Below are 26,072 nucleotides of genomic sequence, written 5' to 3' on the forward strand. Positions count from 1 at the left end.
CGGAGGGGGGGCGGAAGGGAGCGGAGGGGGGGGGAAGGGAGCGGAGGGGGGGGAAGGGAGCGGAGGGGGGGGGAAGGGAGCGGAGGGGGGGGGAAGGGAGCGGAGGGGGGGGGGGAAGGGAGCGGAGGGGGGGGGAAGGGAGCGGAGGGGGGGGGAAGGGAGCGGAGGGGGGGGGGGGAAGGGAGCGGAGGGGGGGGGAAGGGAGCGGAGGGGGGGGGAAGGGAGCGGAGGGGGGGGGGAAGGGAGCGGAGGGGGGGGGGAAGGGAGCGGAGGGGGGGGGGAAGGGAGCGGAGGGGGGGGGAAGGGAGCGGAGGGGGGGGGGGAAGGGAGCGGAGGGGGGGGGGGAAGGGAGCGGAGGGGGGGGGGGAAGGGAGCGGAGGGGGGGGGAAGGGAGCGGAGGGGGGGGGGGAAGGGAGCGGAGGGGGGGGGGAAGGGAGCGGAGGGGGGGGGGAAGGGAGCGGAGGGGGGGGGGGGAAGGGAGCGGAGGGGGGGGGGAAGGGAGCGGAGGGGGGGGGAAGGGAGCGGAGGGGGGGGGAAGGGAGCGGAGGGGGGGGGAAGGGAGCGGAGGGGGGGGGAAGGGAGCGGAGGGGCAGAGAGGAGGAGGGGCAGAGAGGAGGGGGTTGGAGGGTAAGGTGAGGGGAAGGAGAGAGGAGGGAGATATAGCAGGGCGAATGAGAACACAGCTAATGGGGAGAAAGCAGGATTAGGCTATTGAGTTGGATGATCAGCCATGATCGTGATGAATGGTGGAGCAGGCTCGATGGGCCAAAAGGCCTCGTCCTGCTCCTATCTTTTATGTATCTAGGGGAAGGAGAGAGAGAAGGGAGGAAGGGGAAAGGGATGAAGGGGGTAGGGGGAGGGGGAGGGTGATAAGGTGAGGGGGGGGGGGGTAAAAAGATGATGGGCACAGCCCAAGATCCCCACATTCCATGAATCAATGAGATCAAAAGGTCCGCTGAGGCAAACTTACCTCCCTCTGTTCCGGGCGAAAGTCGAGGTTCATCGGGCGATGGTAGCATTGGGGGGGGGGGGAGAAAGAGACAGAATTAATGAGAAATTAGCCTAACATCAAACTCACAACCAGATTATAAGCAGTAGACAGGTACAAGCTTGCTAGAAAAAGGGCGGAGGGGCTCCATTAGGAGCGAAGGTTTGGACAGCAAGCCATTTGGGACTTCGAACAACGTTGCTGTTTCACAAGATCATGGTGGCCCTGGTTGTGGCCTTCATTGCTCAGACGCCCCGAGTAGGTTTGAATTTTCGGACTGAATGAAGGACTCAACATAAAAAGCGATTGTGTTATGATCACTCTTGCCACAGCTTCCATTACTGCAAAGGTTAGGGCAGCACGGTGGCATATTGGTTTGCACTATGGCTTCACAGCGCCAGGGTCTCGGGTTTGATTCCCCGCTGGGTCACTGTCTGTGCGGAGTCTGCACTTTCTCCCCGTGTCTGCGTGGGTTTCCTCCGGGTGCTCCGGTTTCCTCCCACAAGTCCCGAAAGACGTGCTGTTAGGTAGTTTGGACATTCTGAATTCTCCCTCAGTGTACCCGAACAGGCGCCGGAATATGGTGACTAGGGGCTTTTCACAGTAACTTCATTGCAGTATTAATGTAAGCCTACTTGTGACAATAAAGATTATTATGATTAATCACTGACGATGTCTCACTGGACAATCTAAACTAGACACATCTCCTATTTGGCCTCAACATTGGGCAGCACAATGGCACAGTGGATTGGCACTGCTGCTTCACAGTGCAAGGGACCTGGGTTCGATTCTGACCTTGGGTGACTGTCTATGTGGAGTTTTCACGTTCTGTCTGAGTCTGCGTGGGTTTCCTTTGGGTGCTCCGGTTTCCTCCCACAGTCCAAAATGTGCAGGTCAGGTAGATTGGCCATGAAAAACTTGTCCCTTAGTGTCCAAAGTTTGAATGGGGTTACAGGGAAAGGGTGGGAGAGTGGGTGGGTGCTTCAGAGGATCAGTGCAGACTCGATGGGCTGAAGGGCTTCTTTCTGCACTCCAGGGATTCTATTTTAAATGGAGGAAATAATGATACTGACAGGATAGCACAGGGTTCGAGACAGAGTAAAGCTCCCTCTACACTGTCCCCATCAAACACTCCCAGGACAGGTATAGCACGGGGTTAGATACAGAGTAAAGCTCCCTCCACACTGTCCCCATCAAACACTCCCAGGACAGGTACAGCACAGGGTTAGATACAGAGTAAAGTTCCCTCTACACTGTCCCCATCAAACACTCCCAGAACAGGTACAGCACGGGTTAGATACAGATAGATATTCTCAGGAATAAGTTATCTCACTTGGTGAATGCTTCATCCTGAAGGTTAAGGATCAAACTATCCGAATTTAAGTATATTCGGTTCTGAGAAACTGACATCTGTGAATTAAAACAAAATGGGTTAGGATCATAAAGTGTGTGGAACCCGTACTCCAGTGAGAGTCAGTGTGTGTGACGCCCGTGTCCCAGTGAGAGTCAGTGTGTGTGGAACCCGTACCCCAGTGAGAGTCAGTGTGTGTGAGACCCGTAACCCAGTGAGAGTCAGGGTGTGTGGAACACGTACCCCAGTGAGAGTCAGTGTGTGTGGAACCCGTACCCCAGTGAGAGTCAGTGTGTGTGAGACCCGTAACCCAGTGAGAGGCAGTGTGTGTGGAACGTGTACCCCAGTGAGAGGCAGTGTGTGTGGAACGTGTACCCCAGTGAGAGTCAGTGTGTGTGAGACCCGTAACCCAGTGAGAGTCAGGGTGTGTGGAACACGTACCCCAGTGAGAGTCAGTGTATGTGGAACCCGTACCCCAGTGAGAGTCAGTGTGTGTGGAACCCATATCCCAGTGAGAGTCAGGGTGTGTGGAACCCGTACCCCAGTGAGAGTCAGTGTATGTGGAACCCGTACCCCAGTGAGAGTCAGTGTGTGGAACCCGCACCCCAGTGAGAGTCAGTGTGTGTGGGACCCAGACCCCAGTGAGAGTCAGCGTGTGTAGGACCCAGACCCCAGTGAGAGTCAGTGTGTGTGGAACGTGTACCCCAGTGAGTGTCAGTGTGTGGAACCCGATCCTCAGTGAGAGTCAGTGTGTGTGAGACCCACACCCCGTGAGTCAGTGTGTGTGGAAGCCGTACCCCAGTGAGAGACAGTGTGTGGAACCCGCACCCCAGTGAGAGTCAGTGTGTGTGAGGCCCGTAACCCAGTGAGAGTCAGGGTGTGTGGAACACGTACCCCAGTGAGAGTCAGTGTGTGTGGAACGTGTACCCCAGTGAGAGGCAGTGTGTGTGGAACGTGTACCCCAGTGAGAGTCAGTGCGTGTGGAACCCCTACCCCAGTGAGAGTCAGTGTGTGTGGAACCCATATCCCAGTGAGAGTCAGTGTGTGTGGAACCCGTTCCCCAGTGAGAGTCAGTGTGTGTGGAACGTGTACCCCAGTGAGAGGCAGTGTGTGGGGAACCCCTGCCCCAGTGAGAGTCAGTGTGTGTGGAACCTGTACCCCAGTGAGAGTCAGTGTGTGTGGAACCCGAACCCCAGTGAGAGTCAGTGTGTGTGGAACCCGAACCCCAGTGAGAGTCAGTGTGTGTGGGACACAGACCCCAGTGAGAGTCAGCGTGTGTGGAACCCGTACCCCAGTGAGAGTCAGTGTGTGTGGAACACGTACCCCAGTGAGAGTCAGTGTGTGTGGAACCCGTACCCCAGTGAGAGTCAGTGTGTGTGGAACACGTACCCCAGTGAGAGTCAGTGTGTGTGGAACCCGTACCCCAGTGAGAGTCAGTGTGTGTGGAACACGTACCCCAGTGAGAGTCAGTGTGTGTGGAACCCGTACCCCAGTGAGAGTCATTGTGTGTGAGACCCGTAACCCAGTGAGAGTCAGGGTGTGTGGAACCCGTACCCCAGTGAGAGTCAGTGTATGTGGAACCCGTACCCCAGTGAGAGTCAGTGTGTGTGGAACCCATATCCCAGTGAGAGTCAGTGTGTGTGAAACCCGTACCCCAGTGAGAGTCAGTGTGTGTGGAACCCCTACCCCAGTGAGAGTCAGTGTGTGTGGAACGTGTACCCCAGTGAGAGGCAGTGTGTGTGGAACGTGTACCCCAGTGAGAGGCAGTGTGTGTGGAACGTGTACCCCAGTGAGAGTCAGTGTGTGTGAGACCCGTAACCCAGTGAGAGTCAGGGTGTGTGGAACACGTACCCCAGTGAGAGTCAGTGTATGTGGAACCCGTACCCCAGTGAGAGTCAGTGTGTGTGGAACCCATATCCCAGTGAGAGTCAGGGTGTGTGGAACCCGTACCCCAGTGAGAGTCAGTGTATGTGGAACCCGTACCCCAGTGAGAGTCAGTGTGTGTGGGACCCAGACCCCAGTGAGAGTCAGCGTGTGTAGGACCCAGACCCCAGTGATAGTCAGTGTGTGTGGAACGTGTACCCCAGTGAGTGTCAGTGTGTGGAACCCGATCCCCAGTGAGAGTCAGTGTGTGTGAGACCCACACCCCGTGAGTCAGTGTGTGTGGAACCCGTACCCCAGTGAGAGTCAGTGTGTGTGAGGCCCGTAACCCAGTGAGAGTCAGGGTGTGTGGAACCCGTACCCCAGTGAGAGTCAGTGTGTGTGGAACGTGTACCCCAGTGAGAGTCAGTGTGTGTGGAACGTGTACCCCAGTGAGAGGCAGTGTGTGTGGAACGTGTACCCCAGTGAGAGTCAGTGCGTGTGGAACCCCTACCCCAGTGAGAGTCAGTGTGTGTGGAACCCATATCCCAGTGAGAGTCAGTGTGTGTGGAACCCGTTCCCCAGTGAGAGTCAGTGTGTGTGGAACGTGTACCCCAGTGAGAGGCAGTGTGTGTGGAACCCCTGCCCCAGTGAGAGTCAGTGTGTGTGGAACCTGTACCCCAGTGAGAGTCAGCGTGTGTAGGACCCAGACCCCAGTGAGAGTCAGTGTGTGTGGAACGTGTACCCCAGTGAGAGAAAGTGTGTGTGAGACCCACACCCCGTGAGTCTGTGTGTGTGGAACCCGTACCCCAGTGAGAGTCAGTGTGTGGAACCCGTACCCCAGTGAGAGGCAGTGTGTGTGGAACCCGTACCCCAGTGAGAGTCAGTGTGTGTGGAACCCGTACCCCAGTGAGAGTCAGTGTGTGTGGAACCCGTACCCCAGTGAGAGTCAGTGTGTGTGGAACCTGTACCCCAGTGAGAGTCAGTGTGTGGAACCCGTACTCCAGTGAGAGTCAGTGTGTGTGGAACCCGTACCCCAGTGAGAGTCAGTGGGTGTGGAACCCGTACCCCAGTGAGAGTCAGTGTGTGTGGAACCCGTACCCCAGTGAGAGTCAGTGTGTGTGGAACCCGTACCCCAGTGAGAGTCAGTGTGTGTGGAACCTGTACCCCAGTGAGAGTCAGCGTGTGTGGGACCTGTACCCCAGTGAGAGTCAGCGTGTGTGGGACCCAGACCCCAGTGAGAGTCAGCGTGTGGGACCCAGACCCCAGTGAGAGTCAGTGTGTGGAGCCCGTACCCCAGTGAGAGTCAGTGTGTGTGGAACCCGTACCCCAGTGAGAGTCAGTGTGTGTCGAACCCGTACCCCAGTGAGAGTCAGTGTGTGTGGAACCCATACCCCAGTGAGAGTCAGTGTGTGTGGAACCCGTACCCCAGTGAGAGTCAGTGTGTGTGAGGCCCGTGTCCCAGTGAGAGTCAGTGTGTGTGGGACCCGTACCCCAGTGAGAGTCAGTGTGTGTGAGACCCGTAACCCAGTGAGAGTCAGGGTGTGTGGGACGCAGACCCCAGTGAGAGTCAGCGTGTGTAGGACCCAGACCCCAGTGATAGTCAGTGTGTGTGGAACGTGTACCCCAGTGAGAGTCAGCGTGTGTGGAACCCGTACCCCAGTGAGAGTCAGTGTGCGTGAGACCCACACCCCGTGTGTCAGTGTGTGTGGAACCCGTACCCCAGTGAGAGTCAGTGTGTGTGGAACCCGAACCCCAGTGAGAGTCAGTGTGTGTGGAACCCGTACCCCAGTGAGAGTCAGTGTGTGTGGAACCCGTACCCCAGTGAGAGTCAGTGTGTGTGGAACCCCTACCCCAGTGAGAGTCAGTGTGTGTGGAACGTGTACCCCAGTGAGAGTCAGTGTGTGTGGAACCCGTACCCCAGTGAGAGTCTGTGTGTGTGGAATCCGTACCCCAGTGAGAGTCAGTGTGTGTGGAACCCATACCCCAGTGAGAGTCAGTGTGTGTGGAACCCGTACCCCAGTGAGAGTCAGTGTGTGGGGAACCCATTTCCCAGTGAGAGTCAGTGTGTGTGGAACCCCTACCCCAGTGAGAGTCAGTGTGTGTGGAACCCGTACCCCAGTGAGAGTCAGTGTGTGTGGAACCCGAACCCCAGTGAGAGTCAGCGTGTGTGGAACCCGAACCCCAGTGAGAGTCAGCGTGTGTGGGACACAGACCCTAGTGAGAGTCAGCGTGTGTGGAACGTGTACCCCAGTGAGAGTCAGTGTGCGTGAGACCCACACCCCGTGAGTCAGTGTGTGTGGAACCCGTACCCCAGTGAGAGTCAGTGTGTGGAACCCGTACCCCAGTGAGAGTCAGTGTGTGAGAGACCCACACCCCGTGAGTCAGTGTGTGTGGAACCCGTACCCCAGTGAGAGAAAGTGTGTGTGGAACCCGTACCCCAGTGAGAGTCAGGGTGTGTGGAACACGTACCCCAGTGAGAGTCAGTGTATGTGGAACCCGTACCCCAGTGAGAGTCAGTGTGTGTGGAACCCATATCCCAGTGAGAGTCAGGGTGTGTGGAACCCGTACCCCAGTGAGAGTCAGTGTATGTGGAACCCGTACCCCAGTGAGAGTCAGTGTGTGTGGGACCCAGACCCCAGTGAGAGTCAGCGTGTGTAGGACCCAGACCCCAGTGAGAGTCAGTGTGTGTGGAACGTGTACCCCAGTGAGTGTCAGTGTGTGGAACCCGATCCTCAGTGAGAGTCAGTGTGTGTGAGACCCACACCCCGTGAGTCAGTGTGTGTGGAAGCCGTACCCCAGTGAGAGACAGTGTGTGGAACCCGCACCCCAGTGAGAGACCGTGTGCGTGGAACCCGTAACCCAGTGAGAGTCAGGGTGTGTGGAACACGTACCCCAGTGAGAGTCAGTGTGTGTGGAACGTGTACCCCAGTGAGAGTCAGGGTGTGTGGAACCCGTATCCCAGTGAGAGTCAGTGTGTGTGGAACCCGTACCCCAGTGAGAGTCAGTGTGTGGGGAACCCCTGCCCCAGTGAGAGTCAGTGTGTGTGGAACCCGAACCCCAGTGAGAGTCAGCGTGTGTGGGACGCAGACCCCAGTGATAGTCAGTGTGTGTGGAACGTGTACCCCAGTGAGAGAAAGTGTGTGTGAGACCCACACCCCGTGAGTCTGTGTGTGTGGAACCCGTACCCCAGTGAGAGTCAGTGTGTGTGGAACACGTACCCCAGTGAGAGTCAGTGTGTGTGGAACCCGTACCCCAGTGAGAGTCAGTGTGTGGAACCCGTATCCCAGTGAGAGTCAGTGTATGTGGAACCCGTACCCCAGTGAGAGTCAGTGTGTGTGGAACCCATATCCCAGTGAGAGTCAGTGTGTGTGAAACCCGTACCCCAGTGAGAGTCAGTGTGTGTGGAACCCCTACCCCAGTGAGAGTCAGTGTGTGTGAGGCCCGTAACCCAGTGAGAGTCAGGGTGTGTGGAACCCGTACCCCAGTGAGAGTCAGTGTGTGTGGAACGTGTACCCCAGTGAGAGGCAGTGTGTGTGGAACGTGTACCCCAGTGAGAGTCAGTGTGTGTGGAACCCGAACCCCAGTGAGAGTCAGTGTGTGTGGAACCCGTACCCCAGTGAGAGTCAGCGTGTGTGGGACACAGACCCTAGTGAGAGTCAGTGTGTGTGGAACCCGTACCCCAGTGGGAGAAAGTGTGTGTGAGACCCACACCCCGTGAGTCTGTGTGTGTGGAACCCGTACCCCAGTGAGAGTCAGTGTGTGGAACCCGTACCCCAGTGAGAGGCAGTGTGTGTGGAACCCGTACCCCAGTGAGAGTCAGTGTGTGTGGAACCCGTACCCCAGTGAGAGTCAGTGTGTGTGGAACCCGTACCCCAGTGAGAGTCAGTGTGTGTGGAACCTGTACCCCAGTGAGAGTCAGTGTGTGGAACCCGTACTCCAGTGAGAGTCAGTGTGTGTGGAACCCATTCCCCAGTGAGAGTCAGTGTGTGGAACCCGTACCCCAGTGAGAGTCAGTGTGTGTGAGACCCGTAACCCAGTGAGAGTCAGGGTGTGTGGGACGCAGACCCCAGTGAGAGTCAGCGTGTGTAGGACCCAGACCCCAGTGAGAGTCAGTGTGCGTGGAACCCGTACCCCAGTGAGAGTCAGTGTGTGTGGAACCTGTACCCCAGTGAGAGTCAGTGTGTGGAACCCGTACCCCAGTGAGAGTCAGTGTGTGTGAGACCCGTAACCCAGTGAGAGTCAGGGTGTGTGGGACGCAGACCCCAGTGAGAGTCAGCGTGTGTAGGACCCAGACCCCAGTGATAGTCAGTGTGTGTGGAACGTGTACCCCAGTGAGAGTCAGCGTGTGTGGAACCCGTACCCCAGTGAGAGTCAGTGTGCGTGAGACCCACACCCCGTGTGTCAGTGTGTGTGGAACCCGTACCCCAGTGAGAGTCAGTGTGTGTGGAACGTGTACCCCAGTGAGCGGCCGTGTGTGGGGAACGTGTACCCCAGTGAGAGTCAGTGTGTGTGGAACCCGTACCCCAGTGAGAGTCAGTGTGTGTGGAACCCGAACCCCAGTGAGAGTCAGTGTGTGTGAGACCCGTAACCCAGTGAGAGTCAGGGTGTGTGGAACCCGTACCCCAGTGAGAGTCAGTGTGTGGGGAACCCATTTCCCAGTGAGAGTCAGTGTGTGTGGAACCCCTACCCCAGTGAGAGTCAGCGTGTGTGGAACCCGAACCCCAGTGAGAGTCAGCGTGTGTGGAACGTGTACCCCAGTGAGAGTCAGTGTGCGTGAGACCCACACCCCGTGAGTCAGTGTGTGTGGAACCCGTACCCCAGTGAGAGTCAGTGTGTGGAACCCGTACCCCAGTGAGAGTCAGTGTGTGAGAGACCCACACCCCGTGAGTCAGTGTGTGTGGAACCCGTACCCCAGTGAGAGAAAGTGTGTGTGGAACCCGTACCCCAGTGAGAGTCGGTGTGTGTGGGACCCAGACCCCAGTGAGAGTCAGTGTGTGTGGAACGTGTACCCCAGTGAGAGTCTGTGTGTGTGAGACCCGTATCCCAGTGAGAGTCAGTGTGTGTGGAAGCCGTACCCCAGTGAGAGTCAGTGTGTGTGGAACCCGTACCCCAGTGAGAGTCAGTGTGTGTGGAACCTGTACCCCAGTGAGAGTCAGTGTGTGTGGAACCCGTACCCCAGTGAGAGTCGGTGTGTGTGGAACCTGTACCCCAGTGAGAGTCAGTGTGTGTGGGACCCAGACCCCAGTGAGAGTCAGTGTGTGTGGAACCCGAACCCCAGTGAGAGTCAGTGTGTGTGGAACCCGAACCCCAGTGAGAGACAGTGTGTGTGGAACCCGAACCCCAGTGAGAGTCAGCGTGTGTGGGACACAGACCCCAGTGATAGTCAGTGTGTGTGGAACGTGTACCCCAGTTAGAGTCAGTGTGCGTGAGACCCACACCCCGTGAGTCAGTGTGTGTGGAACCCGTACCCCAGTGAGAGAAAGTGTGTGTGAGACCCACACCCCGTGAGTCTGTGTGTGTGGAACCCGTACCCCAGTGAGAGAAGGTGTGTGTGGAACCCGTACCCCAGTGAGAGTCGGTGTGTGTGGGACCCGTACCCCAGTGAGAGTCAGTGTGTGTGGAACCCGTACCCCAGTGAGAGTCGGTGTGTGTGGGACCCAGACCCCAGTGAGAGTCTGTGTGTGTGAGACCCGTATCCCAGTGAGAGTCAGTGTTTGTGAGACCCACACCCCGTGAGTCAGTGTGTGTGGAACCCGTACCCCAGTGAGAGTCAGTGTGTGTGGAACCCGTACCCCAGTGAGAGTCAGTGTGTGTGGAACCCGTACCCCAGTGAGAGTCTGTGTGTGGAACCTGAATCCCAGTGAGAGTCAGTGTGTGTGGAACCCGTACCCCAGTGAGAGTCAGTGTGTGTGGAACCCGTACTCCAGTGAGAGTCAGTGTGTGTGGAACCCGTACCCCAGTGAGAGTCAGTGTGTGTGGGACCCAGACCCCAGTGAGAGTCAGTGTGTGTGGAACCCGAACCCCAGTGAGAGTCAGTGTGTGTGGAACCCGAACCCCAGTGAGAGTCAGCGTGTGTGGGACACAGACCCTAGTGAGAGTCAGCGTGTGTGGAACGTGTACCCCAGTGAGAGTCAGTGTGCGTGAGACCCACACCCCGTGAGTCAGTGTGTGTGGAACCCGTACCCCAGTGAGAGAAAGTGTGTGTGAGACCCACACCCCGTGAGTCTGTGTGTGTGGAACCCGTACCCCAGTGAGAGTCAGTGTGTGAGACCCACACCCCGTGAGTCAGTGTGTGTGGAACCCGTACCCCAGTGAGAGAAAGTGTGTGTGGAACCCGTACCCCAGTGAGAGTCGGTGTGTGTGGGACCCAGACCCCAGTGAGAGTCAGTGTGTGTGGGACCCAGACCCCAGTGATAGTCAGTGTGTGTGAGACCCGTATCCCAGTGAGAGTCAGTGTTTGTGAGACCCACACCCCGTGAGTCAGTGTGTGTGGAACCCGTACCCCAGTGAGAGTCAGTGTGTGTGGAACCCGTACCCCAGTGAGAGTCAGTGTGTGTGGAACCCGTACCCCAGTGAGAGTCGGTGTGTGTGGGACCCAGACCCCAGTGAGAGTCAGTGTGTGTGGGACCCAGACCCCAGTGATAGTCAGTGTGTGTGAGACCCGTATCCCAGTGAGAGTCAGTGTTTGTGAGACCCACACCCCGTGAGTCAGTGTGTGTGGAACCCGTACTCCAGTGAGAGTCAGTGTGTGTGGAACCCGTACCCCAGTGAGAGTCAGTGTGTGTGGAACCCGTACCCCAGTGAGAGTCAGTGTGTGTGGAACCCGTACCCCAGTGAGAGTCAGTGTGTGTGGAACCCGTACCCCAGTGAGAGTCAGTGTGTGGAACCTGTACCCCAGTGAGAGTCAGCGTGTGTGGGACCCAGACCCCAGTGAGAGTCAGCGTGTGTGGGACCCAGACCCCAGTGAGAGTCAGCGTGTGTGGGACCCAGACCCCAGTGAGAGTCAGTGTGTGTGGAACCCGTACTCCAGTGAGAGTCAGTGTGTGTGGAACGTGTACCCCAGTGAGAGTCAGTGTGTGTGGAACCCGTACCCCAGTGAGAGTCAGTGTGTGTGGAACCCGTACCCCAGTGAGAGTCAGTGTGTGTGGAACGTGTACCCCAGTGAGAGTCAGTGTGCGGAACCCGTACCTCAGTGAGAGTCAGTGTGTGTGAGACCCACACCCCAGTGAGAGTCAGTGTGTGTGGAACCCGTACCCCAGTGAGAGTCAGTGTGTGTGAGAGACCCACACCCCGTGAGTCAGTGTGTGAAACCCGTACCCCAGTGAGAGTCAGTGTGTGGAACCCATACCCCAGTGAGAGTCAGTGTGTGTGGAACCTGTACCCCAGTGAGAGTCAGTGTGTGTGAGACCCGTTCCCAGTGAGAGTCAGTGTGTGTGAGACCCGTATCCCAGTGAGAGTCAGTGAGTGTGGGACCCAGACCCCAGTGAGAGTCAGTGTGTGTGGAACCCGTACCCCAGTGAGAGTCAGTGCGTGTGGAACCCGTACCCCAGTGAGAGTCAGTGTGTGTGGAAGCCGTATCCTGGGGAATACTCACAGTCTTGGCGATGCTCTGAGCAGCTCTGATCTTCCGAAGTTTGAGATATCCGGTGTTTTTCATGATGGCTTCCCCAATGTGGGGAGATGTGTTAAGGAAAGCGAAAAGCATGTTTCCAAGGGGGGGTTGCTGTAACGTTTGGGAGCAGGGTGTGGGACCACCACGGTGCGCACAGTCAGCTGTGCTGACCCACCCAGGGGAGACTGGGGTTTCCTAAATCGGCAAAACACTCACAGTTGAATAGCGAGCTGATCCCCCCCCCCAACTGTCTTCCCTTCCTCCCAGCAGTGTCCGCCCTCCAGTGCAGAGCAGCAAGGCCCCCCAAGCCTCATCTCAGCGTCGCTCGGCATCCAGCCCAGCCACTGTCCAAAGGATATCATGGAGGCCGCCGCTGCCTCTCCCTCTGCCTGGACAATCTTCTGTCGCTGCTCCTGCTTGGCCTTTTCCACCATGAACTGGGCGCGCTGAGCTTCCTGCTGGGCTGGGGAGAGGGAGGGAGAGAGAGACTGGGTTACCGCAAGAGAGAGAGAGAGAGACAGGCAAGACGGCCAGACTGAAAGGGAGTGGGTTACTGTGAGAGTGAGAGACCGGATTACCACGAGGCTGGGTTACCACAGGCAGTGGCCCTGCTGCCTCACAGAGCCAGGGAACCGGGTTCGATTCCGGCTTTGGGTGACTGTGTGGAGTTTGTACTTTCTCCCAGTGTGTGCGTGGGTTTCCTCCGGGTGCTCCGGCTTCGCCCACAGCCCAAAGATGTGCAGGTTAGGTGGATGATGACGATGATCAATGCAAGGGGTACAGGGATAGAGCGGGGGAATGGGCCGAGCTAGGGAGCTCTTTCAGAGGGTCAGGGCAGACTTGATGGGCTGAAAGTCTCCGACAGTGCAGAAGGAGGCCAATGAGGGGGGGGTAGAGACAGAGTGAGAGCGATAGAGAGATAGGTGAGGGCAGCACGGTGGCACAGTGGTTAGCACTGCTGCCTACGGCGCTGAGGACCCGGGTTCGAATCCCGGCCCTGGGTCACTGTCCTGGGTCACATTCTCCCCGTGTCTATGTTGAATTCACCCCCACAACCCAAAGATGTGCAGGTTAGGTGGATTGGCCACGCTAAATTGCCCCTTAATTGGAAAAAATAACTGGGTACTCTAAATTTATAAAAAATAGAAAGAGATAGGTGGAGCACATTTTACACCTACGTAATGTATAGGAAGGAGATACGGTGACTGCTGTGCGCCCCTCGTGCCCGCATTAGTGCGTCTGTACCCTCGCGCCCACACAAACGCGCGCCCCTCGCGCCCGCACACACCCCTCGCGCCCGCACACACCACACACACCCCGCGTGCCCGCACACACAACACACACCCCGCGTGCCCGCACTCACGCGACCCCCCCTCGTGCCCACACTCACGACACACACCCCTCGTGCCCGCACTCATGTGACGCACCCCTCTCGTGCCTGCACTCACCCCTCCCACCCACGCACCCCTTGTGCCTGCACACGTGTTATATGCCCATCATGACCACACACATGCACGCACACGTTCCTTGTGCACGCATCCCTCGTGCACATGACGCACACCACTTGAGTGCACATCCTCTCAGACAAAGGCGGAGGCCACACTGGACTCCACCCACATTCTGCCTCGGACTCCAATACTCACCCACTTGTTTGGATTCCACCGCTGCCGTGTATTCCTTACTAAAGCTCAGCTCCGTTATCGCCACGTCATCCAGGATGATGTTGAAATCCTTTGCCCGTTCTGTCAAATCCCGTCGGATCAGCAGCGACACCTTGGGAGCGGAGTGGGGTAAAAGGGGAGAGAATTTCCGTCAAAGCAGGAGATCCAGTTCACCCTCTCCCCCCCGAGAGACAGGACTGCACGCCAAGCTCTGAACGGTGTGGGAGTGCCCACACACTGCCTAGCTCACCAAACCCCGACAGCAACCCCCTCGCTTACTCTCTCCTTATCCTCTGCCAGTCTCGCATTACTTGCTCTCTCTCGTCTATCCTCATCCCTCTCATACCCGTCTCTCTCACTCTCCCCCCTCTAGTCCATCTTTTTTTACGTCACCCAATTTCGCTGTCTTTGTCTCTCGCTCCCCCTCATTCTCTCCCCCCCTCAATCTCTCTATCTCTCCCCGTCCATCTCCTTCTGCCCACCTCCCCCTCAATCTCTCTTGCCCCTTTAATATCTCTCGCCCTCCGTCCGCCCCGGCCCTCCGTCCGCCCCGGCCCTCCGTCCGCCCCGGCCCTCCGTCCGCCCCGGCCCTCCGTCCGCCCCGGCCCTCCGTCCGCCCCGGCCCTCCGTCCGCCCCGGCCCTCCGTCCGCCCCGGCCCTCCGTCCGCCCCGGCCCTCCGTCCGCCCCGGCCCTCCGTCCGCCCCGGCCCTCCGTCCGCCCCGGCCCTCCGTCCGCCCCGGCCCTCCGTCCGCCCCGGCCCTCCGTCCGCCCCGGCCCTCCGTCCGCCCCGGCCCTCCGTCCGCCCCGGCCCACAGCTGCCTGAGGCTTTCCGTCCCCACCAGGCCGGGGTTGGACTTGGCATCTGTTGTACCTGCGCCCTCTGAATGATCAGCTGCGATGCGTTAAACTTGGCCACCACGCTCTTCAGCACCTCGTTGACTATGGAAGGAAGAACACGCTCATCGTAGTCCAGCCCCAGCTGCTGGTACATGACGGGGAGGGTCAGAGCGTTCGGCCGACATAGCACACGTAGAGAGATGTTCACCATCTGCAGATCTGGGGGTAATGGAGGGAGGGGAGAGAGCGAGGGGGAGGGAGAGAGCGAGGGAGGGGAGAGAGCGAGGGGGAGGGAGAGCGCGAGGGGGAGGGAGAGCGCGAGGGGGAGGGAGAGCGCGAGGGGGAGGGAGAGCGCGAGGGGGAGGGAGAGCGCGAGGGGGAGGGAGAGCGCGAGGGGGAGGGGGAGGGAGAGCGCGAGGGGGGAGGGGGAGGGAGGGACAGCGCGAGGGGAGGGGGGGAGGGAGGGAGGGAGGGCGAGCGCGAGGGGGGGAGGGAGGGAGAGCGCGGGGGAGGGGGAGGGAGAGCGCGGGGGAGGGAGGGAGAGCGCGAGGGAGGGGGGAGAGCGCGAGGGGGAGGGAGAGCGCGAGGGGGAGGGGGAGGGAGAGCGCGAGGGGGAGGGAGAGCGCGAGGGGGAGGGAGAGCGCGAGGGGGAGGGAGAGCGCGAGGGGGAGGGAGAGCGCGAGGGGGAGGGAGAGCGCGAGGGGGAGGGAGAGCGCGAGGGGGAGGGAGAGCGCGAGGGGGAGGGGGAGCGCGAGGGGGAGGGGGAGCGCGAGGGGGAGGGGGAGGGGGAGGGAGAGCGCGAGGGGGGAGGGGGAGGGAGGGACAGCGCGAGGGGAGGGGGGGAGGGAGGGAGGGAGGGCGAGCGCGAGGGGGGGAGGGAGGGAGAGCGCGGGGGAGGGGGGAGGGAGAGCGGGGGGAGGGAGAGCGCGGGGAGGGAGGGAGAGCGCGAGGGAGGGGGGGGGGAGGGAGGGAGGGAGGAGGGAGGGGGGAGGGAGGGAGGGAGGAGGGAGGGGGGAGGGAGGGAGGGAGGGAGGGGGAGGGAGGGCGCGAGGGAGGGAGGGAGGAGGGAGGGAGGGAGAGCGCGAGGGGGGAGGGAGAGCGCGAGGGGGGAGGGAGAGCGCGAGGGGGGAGGGAGAGCGCGAGGGGGGAGGGAGAGCGCGAGGGGGGAGGGAGAGCGCGAGGGGGGAGGGAGAGCGCGAGGGGGGAGGGAGGGCGCGAGGGGGGAGGGAGGGCGCGAGGGGGGGGGGAGGGAGGGAGGGAGAGCGCGAGGGGGGGAGGGAGGGAGGGAGAGCGCGAGGGGGGGGAGGGAGGGAGGGAGAGCGCGAGGGGGGAGGGAGGGAGGGAGAGCGCGAGGGGGGAGGGAGGGAGGGAGAGCGCGAGGGGGGGAGGGGGGGAGGGAGGGAGGGAGAGCGCGAGGGGGGAGGGGGGGAGGGAGGGAGGGAGAGCGCGAGGGGGGAGGGAGGGGGGAGGGATGGAGGGAGAGCGCGAGGGAGGGGGGGGAGGGAGGGAGGGGGAGGGAGGAAGAGCGCGAGGGAGGGAGGGAGAGCGCGAGGGAGGGAGGGAGGGAGGGAGAGCGCGAGGGAGGGAGGGAGGGAGGGAGAGCGCGAGGGGGGAGGGAGGGAGAGCGCGAGGGGGGAGGGAGGGAGAGCGCGAGGGGGGAGGGAGGGAGGGAGAGCGCGAGGGGGGAGGGAGGGAGAGCGCGAGGGGGGAGGGAGGGAGGGAGAGCGCGAGGGGGGAGGGAGGGAGGGAGAGCGCGAGGGGGGAGGGAGGGAGGGAGAGCGCGAGGGGGGAGGGAGGGAGGGAGGGGGGAGGGAGGGGGGAGGGAGGGAGGGAGAGCGCGAGGGGGGAGGGAGGGAGGGAGAGCGCGAGGGGGGAGGGAGGGAGGGAGAGCGCGAGGGGGGAGGGAGGGAGGGAGGGGGGAGGGAGGGGGAGGGAGGGAGGGAGAGCGCGAGGGGGGAGGGAGGGGGGGAGGGAAGGAGGGAGGGAGAGCGCGAGGGGGGAGGGAGAGCGCCGGGGGGGGGGAGGGAGGGAGGGAGAGCGCGAGGGGGGAGGGAGGGAGGGAGAGCGCGAGGGGGGAGGGAGGGAGGGCGCGAGGGGGGAGGGCGCGAGGGGAGGGGAGGGAGGGCAGAGAGCGAGGGGAGGGGAGGGAGGGCAGAGAGCGAGGGGAGGGGAGGGAGGGCAGAGAGCGAGGGGGGAGGGAGGGCAGAGAGCGAGGGGGGAGGGAGGGCAGAGAGCGAGGGGGGAGGGAGGGCAGAGAGCGAGGGGGGAGGGAGGGCAGAGAGCGAGGGGGGAGGGAGGGCAGAGAGCGAGGGGGGAGGGAGGGCAGAGAGCGAGGGGGAGGGAGGGCAGAGAGCGAGGGGGGAGGGAGGGCAGAGAGCGAGGGGGGAGGGAAGGCAGAGAGCGAGGGGGGAGGGAGGGCAGAGAGCGAGGGGGAGGGAGGGCAGAGAGCGAGGGGGGAGGGAGGGCAGAGAGCGAGGGGGGAGGGAGGGCAGAGAGCGAGGGGGAGGGAGGGCAGAGAGCGAGGGGGGAGGGAGGGCAGAGAGCGAGGGGGGAGGGAGGGCAGAGAGCGAGGGGGGAGGGAGGGCAGAGAGCGAGGGGGAGGGAGGGCAGAGAGCGAGGGGGAGGGAGGGCAGAGAGCGAGGGGGGAGGGAGGGCAGAGAGCGAGGGGGGAGGGAGGGCAGAGAGCGAGGGGGGAGGGAGGGCAGAGAGCGAGGGGGAGGGAGGGCAGAGAGCGAGGGGGAGGGAGGGCAGAGAGCGAGGGGGAGGGAGGGCAGAGAGCGAGGGGGGAGGGAGGGCAGAGAGCGAGGGGGGAGGGAGGGCAGAGAGCGAGGGGGGAGGGAGGGCAGAGAGCGAGGGGGGAGGGAGGGCAGAGAGCGAGGGGGGAGGGAGGGCAGAGAGCGAGGGGGGAGGGAGGGCAGAGAGCGAGGGGGGAGGGAGGGCAGAGAGCGAGGGGGGAGGGAGGGCAGAGAGCGAGGGGGGAGGGAGGGCAGAGAGCGAGGGGGGAGGGAGGGCAGAGAGCGAGGGGGGAGGGAGGGCAGAGAGCGAGGGGGGAGGGAGGGCAGAGAGCGAGGGGGGAGGGAGGGCAGAGAGCGAGGGGGGAGGGAGGGCAGAGAGCGAGGGGGGAGGGAGGGCAGAGAGCGAGGGGGGAGGGAGGGCAGAGAGCGAGGGGGGAGGGAGGGCAGAGAGCGAGGGGGGAGGGAGGGCAGAGAGCGAGGGGGGAGGGAGGGCAGAGAGCGAGGGGGGAGGGAGGGCAGAGAGCGAGGGGGGAGGGAGGGCAGAGAGCGAGGGGGGAGGGAGGGCAGAGAGCGAGGGGGAGGGAGGGCAGAGAGCGAGGGGGAGGGAGGGCAGAGAGCGAGGGGGAGGGAGGGCAGAGAGCGAGGGGGAGGGAGGGCAGAGAGCGAGGGGGAGGGAGGGCAGAGAGCGAGGGGGGAGGGAGGGCAGAGAGCGAGGGGGGAGGGAGGGCAGAGAGCGAGGGGGAGGGAGGGCAGAGAGCGAGGGGGAGGGAGGGCAGAGAGCGAGGGGGGAGGGAGGGCAGAGAGCGAGGGGGGAGGGAGGGCAGAGAGGGAGGGGGGAGGGAGGGCAGAGAGGGAGGAGGGAGGGAGGGCAGAGAGGGAGGGGGGAGGGAGGGCAGAGAGGGAGGGGGGAGGGAGGGCAGAGAGGGAGGGGGGAGGGAGGTCAGAGAGGGAGGGGGAGGGAGGGCAGAGAGGGAGGGGGAGGGAGGGCAGAGAGGGAGGGGGGAGGGAGGGCAGAGAGGGAGGGGGGAGGGAGGGCAGAGAGGGAGGGGGGAGGGAGGGCAGAGAGGGAGGGGGGAGGGAGGGCAGAGAGGGAGGGGGGAGGGAGGGCAGAGAGGGAGGGGGGAGGGAGGGCAGAGAGGGAGGGGGGAGGGAGGGCAGAGAGGGAGGGGGGAGGGAGGGCAGAGAGGGAGGGGGGAGGGAGGGCAGAGAGGGAGGGGGAGGGAGGGCAGAGAGGGAGGGGGGAGGGAGGGCAGAGAGGGAGGGGGGAGGGAGGGCAGAGAGGGAGGGGGGAGGGAGGGCAGAGAGGGAGGGGGGAGGGAGGGCAGAGAGGGAGGGGGGAGGGAGGGCAGAGAGGGAGGGGGGAGGGAGGGCAGAGAGGGAGGGGGGAGGGAGGGCAGAGAGGGAGGAGGGAGGGAGGGCAGAGAGGGAGGAGGGAGGGAGGGCAGAGAGGGAGGGGGGAGGGAGGGCAGAGAGGGAGGGGGGAGGGAGGGCAGAGAGGGAGGGGGGAGGGAGGGCAGAGAGGGAGGGGGGAGGGAGGGCAGAGAGGGAGGGGGGAGGGAGGGCAGAGAGGGAGGGGGGAGGGAGGGCAGAGAGGGAGGGGGGAGGGAGGGCAGAGAGGGAGGGGGGAGGGAGGGCAGAGAGGGAGGGGGGAGGGAGGGCAGAGAGGGAGGGGGGAGGGAGGGCAGAGAGGGAGGGGGGAGGGAGGGCAGAGAGGGAGGGGGGAGGGAGGGGGGAGGGAGGGCAGAGAGGGAGGGGGAGGGAGGGCAGAGAGGGAGGGGGGAGGGAGGGCAGAGAGGGAGGGGGGAGGGAGGGCAGAGGGAGGGGGGAGGGAGGGCAGAGAGGGAGGGGGAGGGAGGGCAGAGAGGGAGGGGGAGGGAGGGCAGAGAGGGAGGGGGGAGGGAGGGCAGAGAGGGAGGGGGGAGGGAGGGCAGAGAGGGAGGGGGGAGGGAGGGCAGAGAGGGAGGGGGGAGGGAGGGCAGAGAGGGAGGGGGGAGGGAGGGCAGAGAGGGAGGGGGGAGGGAGGGCAGAGAGGGAGGGGGGAGGGAGGGCAGAGAGGGAGGGGGGAGGGAGGGCAGAGAGGGAGGGGGGAGGGAGGGCAGAGAGGGAGGGGGGAGGGAGGGCAGAGAGGGAGGGGGGAGGGAGGGCAGAGAGGGAGGGGGGAGGGAGGGCAGAGAGGGAGGGGGGAGGGAGGGCAGAGAGGGAGGGGGGAGGGAGGGCAGAGAGGGAGGGGGGAGGGAGGGCAGAGAGGGAGGGGGGAGGGAGGGCAGAGAGGGAGGGGGGAGGGAGGGCAGAGAGGGAGGGGGGAGGGAGGGCAGAGAGGGAGGGGGGAGGGAGGGCAGAGAGGGAGGGGGGAGGGAGGGCAGAGAGGGAGGGGGGAGGGCAGAGAGGGAGGGGGGAGGGAGGGCAGAGAGGGAGGGGGGAGGGAGGGCAGAGAGGGAGGGGGGAGGGAGGGCAGAGAGGGAGGGGGAGGGAGGGCAGAGAGCGAGGGGGGAGGGAGGGCAGAGAGCGAGGGGGAGGGAGGGCAGAGAGCGAGGGGGAGGGAGGGCAGAGAGCGAGGGGGAGGGAGGGCAGAGAGCGAGGGGGGAGGGAGGGCAGAGAGCGAGGGGGGAGGGAGGGCAGAGAGCGAGGGGGGAGGGAGGGCAGAGAGCGAGGGGGGAGGGAGGGCAGAGAGCGAGGGGGGAGGGAGGGCAGAGAGCGAGGGGGGAGGGAGGGCAGAGAGCGAGGGGGGAGGGAGGGCAGAGAGCGAGGGGGGAGGGAGGGCAGAGAGCGAGGGGGGAGGGAGGGCAGAGAGCGAGGGGGGAGGGAGGGCAGAGAGCGAGGGGGGAGGGAGGGCAGAGAGCGAGGGGGGAGGGAGGGCAGAGAGGGTGGCAAAAGAGAGAGATAAGAGTGTGACAGATTCTGCAAACGTAGACCCACCCTTGCTCCCTGAACAGCGGATCCCAGCTTGGGCAGGGAATAAAGCCTGGGGTCCCTCTTGGTTACCCCGGCACCCCTCACTTTGCCCACACAGCCACCCACCCGCCTGCCACTTGCATTATGAACACGTGAGCCAGGAGCGGGAACAAGGACGCTCCGCCCTTCGAGCCCTGCTCTCCCATTCAATAAGAACCTGCCTGATTCTAATGCCACCTGAACTCCAATGCCACCTGACCCCGATGACCATTCAGCCCCTCACGTTGCTCAACAATCTCTCCAGCTGACTTCCGGGTGCGGCGATGACCAGCTAAGTCGCACGTTTCGGCAGCTCCCGGTGGAACGGACTTTTGGGCTCTTGATAGGAGCCCCAACGGCAATTTTAACGGCTAAAAACACCGTGCGGTAAACCAGAAGGGAATTCCCCCTGGACACGGATGGAAAAAGGAGAGGAAAGTGGCCGGATTGCAGCGGATCCTTTGGAACAGCGGCAAGGAAGGCAAGCAAAAACCAAGATGGCGTCGGAAGGTGGCAGTTTCACATGGGGCCCTGAACAACAAGAGTTCTTGAAATGCTGCGTGGAAGAGATAAAAAAGGAAATGAAGAAAGAGCTGTTGGCCCCGATACTACAGGCGATCGAAGGGCTAAAGGAGGAACAAAAGACCCAGGAGCGGGAGCTTCGGGTCGTGAAGGCGAAGGCAGCCGAGAATGAGGACGATATACAGGGCCTGGTGGTGAAGACGGAGATACAGGAGGCACATCAGAAACGATGTGTGGAGAGGTTGGAGGCACTGGAAAACAACGCAAGGAGGAACAACCTGAGGATTCTTGGTCTTCCTGAAGGTGTGGAGGGTGCGGACGTCGGGGCATATGTGAGCACGATGCTGCACTCGTTAATGGGAGCGGAGGCCCCGGCGGGTCCGTTGGAGGTGGAGGGAGCTTACCGAGTTATGGCGCGAGGACCGAGAGCAGGAGAAACTCCCAGAGCCATAGTGGTGAGATTCCTCCGTTTTAAGGATAGAGAAATGGTCCTTAGATGGGCGAAGAAAACTCGGAGCAGTAGGTGGGAGAACGCGGTGATCCGCGTTTATCAAGACTGGAGTGCGGAGGTGGCGAGAAGGAGGGCGAGCTTTAATCGGGCCAAGGCGGTGCTTCATAAAAAGAAGATAAAATTCGGAATGCTGCAACCGGCAAGACTGTGGGTCACATATCGAGGGAGGCACCACTACTTTGAGACGGCGGATGAAGCGTGGACTTTTATTGTGGAAGAAAAACTGGAATGAGTGGATTATTAAAAAGAACGTTTGGACAAAGTGGTGGGGCGAATGTGGGGGGCGAAGAGGGGTTTTATGTTCTAATCCTGCGGTGTGGTAACTTTTCTCTCTCACACAGGTGGTGATGGGGGGAGGTGGGGAGGGAGAGGAGATGGGGCGTTGGCCATGGGGGGCGGGGCCAAGGGGGAAGCGCGGGCTTGGCTCCCGCGCTATGATAATTATGGCGGGAATAGAGAAGCAGGAAGGAGGGGGCGTCGCACGGTGCGAGCCGTGGTCACGGGGGGAAGCCGAGGTCAGCCAGAGTTTGCTGACTTCTGGGAGCAACATGGGGGGAGTAATTACGCTAGCGGGGGGGGTCTAGCGGGGGGGTTGGGAGGGGGGAATTACTGGGTTGCTGCTGCTGGGGAAAGGGGGGAGCGGGTACGGGAGAGGATGGGCGGGGGGGCACCGCCTGGGGGAGATACAGCTGCGTGGGAACTGGGTGAGAAGCTGGAAAAAGATGATGGCTAATCGGCAAGGGGGGGGGGGGGGAAGCCCCCCAACTCGGCTGATCACGTGGAACGTGAGAGGGCTCAACGGGCCGATAAAGAGGGCACGGGTACTCGCACACCTTAAGAAACTTAAAGCAGATGTGGTTATGTTACAGGAAACGCACCTGAAACTGATAGACCAGGTTAGGCTGCGCAAAGGATGGGTGGGGCAGGTGTTCCATTCGGGGCTAGATGCGAAAAACAGGGGGGTGGCTATATTAGTGGGGAAGCGGGTAATGTTCGAGGCAAAGACTATAGTGGCGGATAACGGGGGCAGATACGTGATGGTGAGTGGCAAACTACAGGGAGAGACGGTGGTTTTGGTAAACGTGTATGCCCCGAACTGGGATGATGCCAATTTTATGAGGCGGATGCTAGGACGCATTCCGGACCTAGTGACGGGAAAGCTGATAATGGGGGGAGACTTTAACACGGTGTTGGAACCAGGGCTGGATAGGTCGAAGTCCAGGACTGGCAGGAGGCCGGCAGCAGCCAAGGTGCTTCAAGATTTTATGGAGCAGATGGGAGGTGTAGACCCGTGGAGATTTAGTAGACCTAGGAGTAAGGAGTTCTCGTTTTTCTCCTATGTCCATAAAGTCTACTCGCGCATAGACTTTTTTGTGCTGGGTAGGGCATTGATCCCGAAGGTGAGGGGAACGGAGTATACGGCTATAGCCATTTCGGATCACGCCCCACACTGGGTGGACTTGGAGATAGGGGAGGAAACAGGAGGGCGCCCACCCTGGAGAATGGACATGGGACTAATGGTGGATGAGGGGGTGTGTCTAAGGGTGAGGGGGTGTATTGAAAAGTACTTGGAACTCAATGACAATGGGGAGGTCCAGGTGGGAGTGGTCTGGGAGGCGTTGAAGGCGGTGGTTAGGGGGGAGCTGATATCAATAAGGGCACATAAAGGGAAGCAGGAGAGTAAGAAACGGGAGCGGTTGCTGCAAGAACTTTTGAGGGTGGACAGACAATATGCAGAAGCACCGGAGGAGGAATTGTACAGGGAAAGGCAAAGGCTGCATGTGGAATTTGACTTGCCGACTACAGGCACTGCAGAGGCACAATGGAGGAAGGCACAGGGTGTACAGTATGAATATGGGGAGAAGGCGAGCAGGTTGCTGGCACACCAATTGAGGAAAAGGGGAGCAGCGAGGGAAATAGGGGGAGTGAGGGACGAGGAAGGAGAGATGGAGCGGGGAGCGGAGAGAGTGAATGAAGTGTTCAAGACATTTTATAAAAAATTATATGAAGCTCAACCCCCGGATGGGAGGGAGAGAATGATGGACTTTTTGGATCGGCTGGAAATTCCCAAGGTGAAAGAGCAGGAAAGGGTGGGACTGGGAGCACAGATCGAGGTAGAAGAAGTGGTGTAAGGAATTAGGAGCATGCAGACGGGAAAGGCCCTGGGACCGGACGGATTCCCAGTCGAATTCTATAGAAAATATTTGGACTTGCTCGCCCTGGTACTGACGAGGACCTTTAATGAGGCAAAGGAAAGGGGACAACTGCCCCCGACTATGTCTGAAGCAACGATATCGCTTCTCTTAAAGAAGGAAAAGGACCCGCTACAATGCGGGTCCTACAGACCAATTTCCCTCCTAAATGTGGATGCCAAGGTCCTGGCCAAGGTAATGGCAATGAGAATAGAGGAATGTGTCCCGGGGGTGGTCCACGAGGACCAAACTGGGTTTGTGAAGGGGAGACAGCTGAACACGAATATACGGAGGTTGTTAGGGGTAATGATGATGGCCCCACCAGAGGGAGAAACAGAGATAGTAGTGGCGATGGATGCCGAGAAAGCATTTGATAGAGTGGAATGGGATTATTTGTGGGAGGTGTTGAGGAGATTTGGTTTTGGAGAGGGGTATGTTAGATGGGTGCAGCTATTGTATAGGGCCCCAGTGGCGAGCGTGGTCACGAATGGACGGGGATCGGCATATTTTCGGCTCCATAGAGGGACAAGGCAGGGATGCCCTCTGTCCCCATTATTGTTTGCACTGGCGATTGAGCCCCTGGCGATAGCGTTGAGGGGTTCCAAGAAGTGGAGGGGAGTACTTAGGGGAGGAGAAGAACACCGGGTATCTTTGTATGCGGACGATTTGCTACTATATGTGGCGGATCCGGCGGAGGGGATGCCAGAAATAATGCGGATACTTGGGGAGTTTGGGGATTTTTCAGGGTATAAATTGAACATGGGGAAGAGTGAGTTGTTTGTGGTGCATCCAGGGGAGCAGAGTAGAGAAATAGAGGACCTACCGTTGAGGAAGGTAACAAGAGACTTTCGTTACCTGGGGATCCAGATAGCTAAGAATTGGGGCACATTGCACAGGTTAAATTTAACGCGGTTGGTGGAACAGATGGAGGAAGATTTCAAGAGATGGGATATGGTAGCCCTGTCAATGGCAGGGAGGGTGCAGGCGGTTAAGATGGTGGTCCTCCCGAGATTCCTCTTTGTGTTTCAGTGCCTCCCGGTGGTGATCACGAAGGCTTTTTTTTTAAAAAGGATTGAAAAGAGCATCATGGGTTTTGTTTGGGCCGGGAAGACCCCGAGAGTGAGGAAGGGATTCTTACAGCGTAGCAGGGATAGGGGGGGGGCTGGCACTACCGAGCCTAAGTGAGTACTATTGGGCCGCTAATATTTCAATGGTGAGTAAGTGGATGGGAGAGGAGGAGGGAGCGGCGTGGAAGAGATTAGAGAGGGCGTCCTGTAGGGGGACTAGCCTACAGGCTATGGTGACAGCCCCATTGCCGTTCTCACCGAGGAACTACACCACAAGCCCGGTGGTGGTAGCTACACTGAAGATTTGGGGACAGTGGAGACGGCATAGGGGAAAGACTGGAGCCTTGGGGGGTCCCCGATAAGAAACAACCATAGGTTTGCCCCGGGGGGAATGGATGGGGGATATGGAATGTGGCAAAGAGCAGGAATAACGCAACTGAAAGATCTATTTGTGGATGGGAAGTTCGCGAGTCTGGGAGCGCTGACCGAGAAATATGGGTTGCCCCAAGGGAATGCATTCAGGTATATGCAACTGAGGGCTTTTGCGAGGCAACAGGTGAGGGAATTTCCGCAGCTCCCGACACAAGAGGTGCAGGACAGAGTGATCTCAAAGACATGGGTGGGGGATGGTAAGGTGTCAGATATATATAGGGAAATGAGGGACGAAGGGGAGACTATGGTAGATGAACTAAAAGGGAAATGGGAAGAAGAGCTGGGGGAGGAGATCGAGGAGGGGCTGTGGGCAGATGCCCTAAGTAGGGTAAACTCGTTGTCCTCGTGTGCCAGGCTAAGCCGGATTCAGTTTAAGGTATTACACAGGGCGCATATGACTGGAGCGCGGCTCAGTAAATTTTTTGGGGTGGAGGATAGGTGTGCGAGGTGCTCGAGAAGCCCAGCGAATCATACCCATATGTTTTGGTCATGCCCGGCACTACGGGGGTTTTGGATGGGGGTGACAAAGGTGCTTTCAAAAGTAGTGGGGGTCCGGGTCGAACCAAGCTGGGGGTTGGCTATATTTGGGGTTGCACAAGAGCCGGGAGTGCAGGAGGCGGGAGAGGCCGATGTTTTGGCCTTTGCGTCCCTAGTAGCCCGGCGCAGGATATTGCTAATGTGGAAAGAAGCCAAGCCCCCGGGGGTGGAGACCTGGATAAATGACATGGCGGGGTTTATAAAGCTAGAGCGGATTAAGTTCGTCCTAAGGGGGTCGGCTCAAGGGTTCACCAGGCGGTGGCAACCGTTCGTCGAATACCTTGCGGATAGATAGATGGAATGGGAAAAAGAAGGCAGCAGCAGCAGCCCAGGATTTGGGGGGGGGGGGGGGGGGGGTGTAACTTGTGACAAGGCAGTTGCCAATTAGGGCTAGTTTTCATTTTTGTTATTTAATATTTATTCATTTTTTGTTTATATAAAATAGGTCATTGTTCTTTGTGCTGTTATAATATTGTGTAAAGGATGCACAATGTACTGTGTTGGTTGACCAAAAATTTTCAATAAAATATTTATTAAAAAAAAAACAATCTCTCCAGCTCTGCCTCAAAGATACGAAACGATTCAGCGTCCGCTGCTTCTCAAGAGAATCCGCAGAGATATTCTCCGGATCTCCAGCTTAAAACGGCGATCTCTTATTTCTAAACCGTGATTTCCCCCCGGTTCCAGATTCCTTACAAGAGGAAACATCCTCTCCACATCCACACCCATCAAATCCCCCCCCTCAGGATCTGAAAGGTTTTGATCGAGTCACCTCTTAAAGTCCAGCGGAAACAAGCCAAAAAACCCTCAGTCAAGAACCTGCCCATTGCTG

General features: G+C 60.5%; 1 protein-coding gene across 1 annotated transcript in view; it reads right to left on the reverse strand.

The window, feature by feature from the left end:
• Nucleotides 1-2,299: 2,299 nt before the first annotated feature.
• Nucleotides 2,300-26,072, reverse strand: part of LOC140407205 (prohibitin-2-like) — a gene marked incomplete at its 5' end in the record, with an annotated part of 29,710 nt that continues 5,937 nt past the window's right edge. The window contains 5 exons of the mRNA XM_072494872.1: nt 2,300-2,398; nt 11,797-11,872; nt 12,172-12,277; nt 13,458-13,587; nt 14,348-14,532. Coding sequence (XP_072350973.1) covers nt 2,318-2,398; nt 11,797-11,872; nt 12,172-12,277; nt 13,458-13,587; nt 14,348-14,532 — 578 coding nt within the window. The remainder of the gene's footprint in view (nt 2,399-11,796; nt 11,873-12,171; nt 12,278-13,457; nt 13,588-14,347; nt 14,533-26,072) is intronic.

This window comes from Scyliorhinus torazame, unplaced genomic scaffold, assembly GCF_047496885.1.
Source record: "Scyliorhinus torazame isolate Kashiwa2021f unplaced genomic scaffold, sScyTor2.1 scaffold_1331, whole genome shotgun sequence".
NCBI classification, from domain to species: Eukaryota; Metazoa; Chordata; class Chondrichthyes; order Carcharhiniformes; family Scyliorhinidae; genus Scyliorhinus; species Scyliorhinus torazame.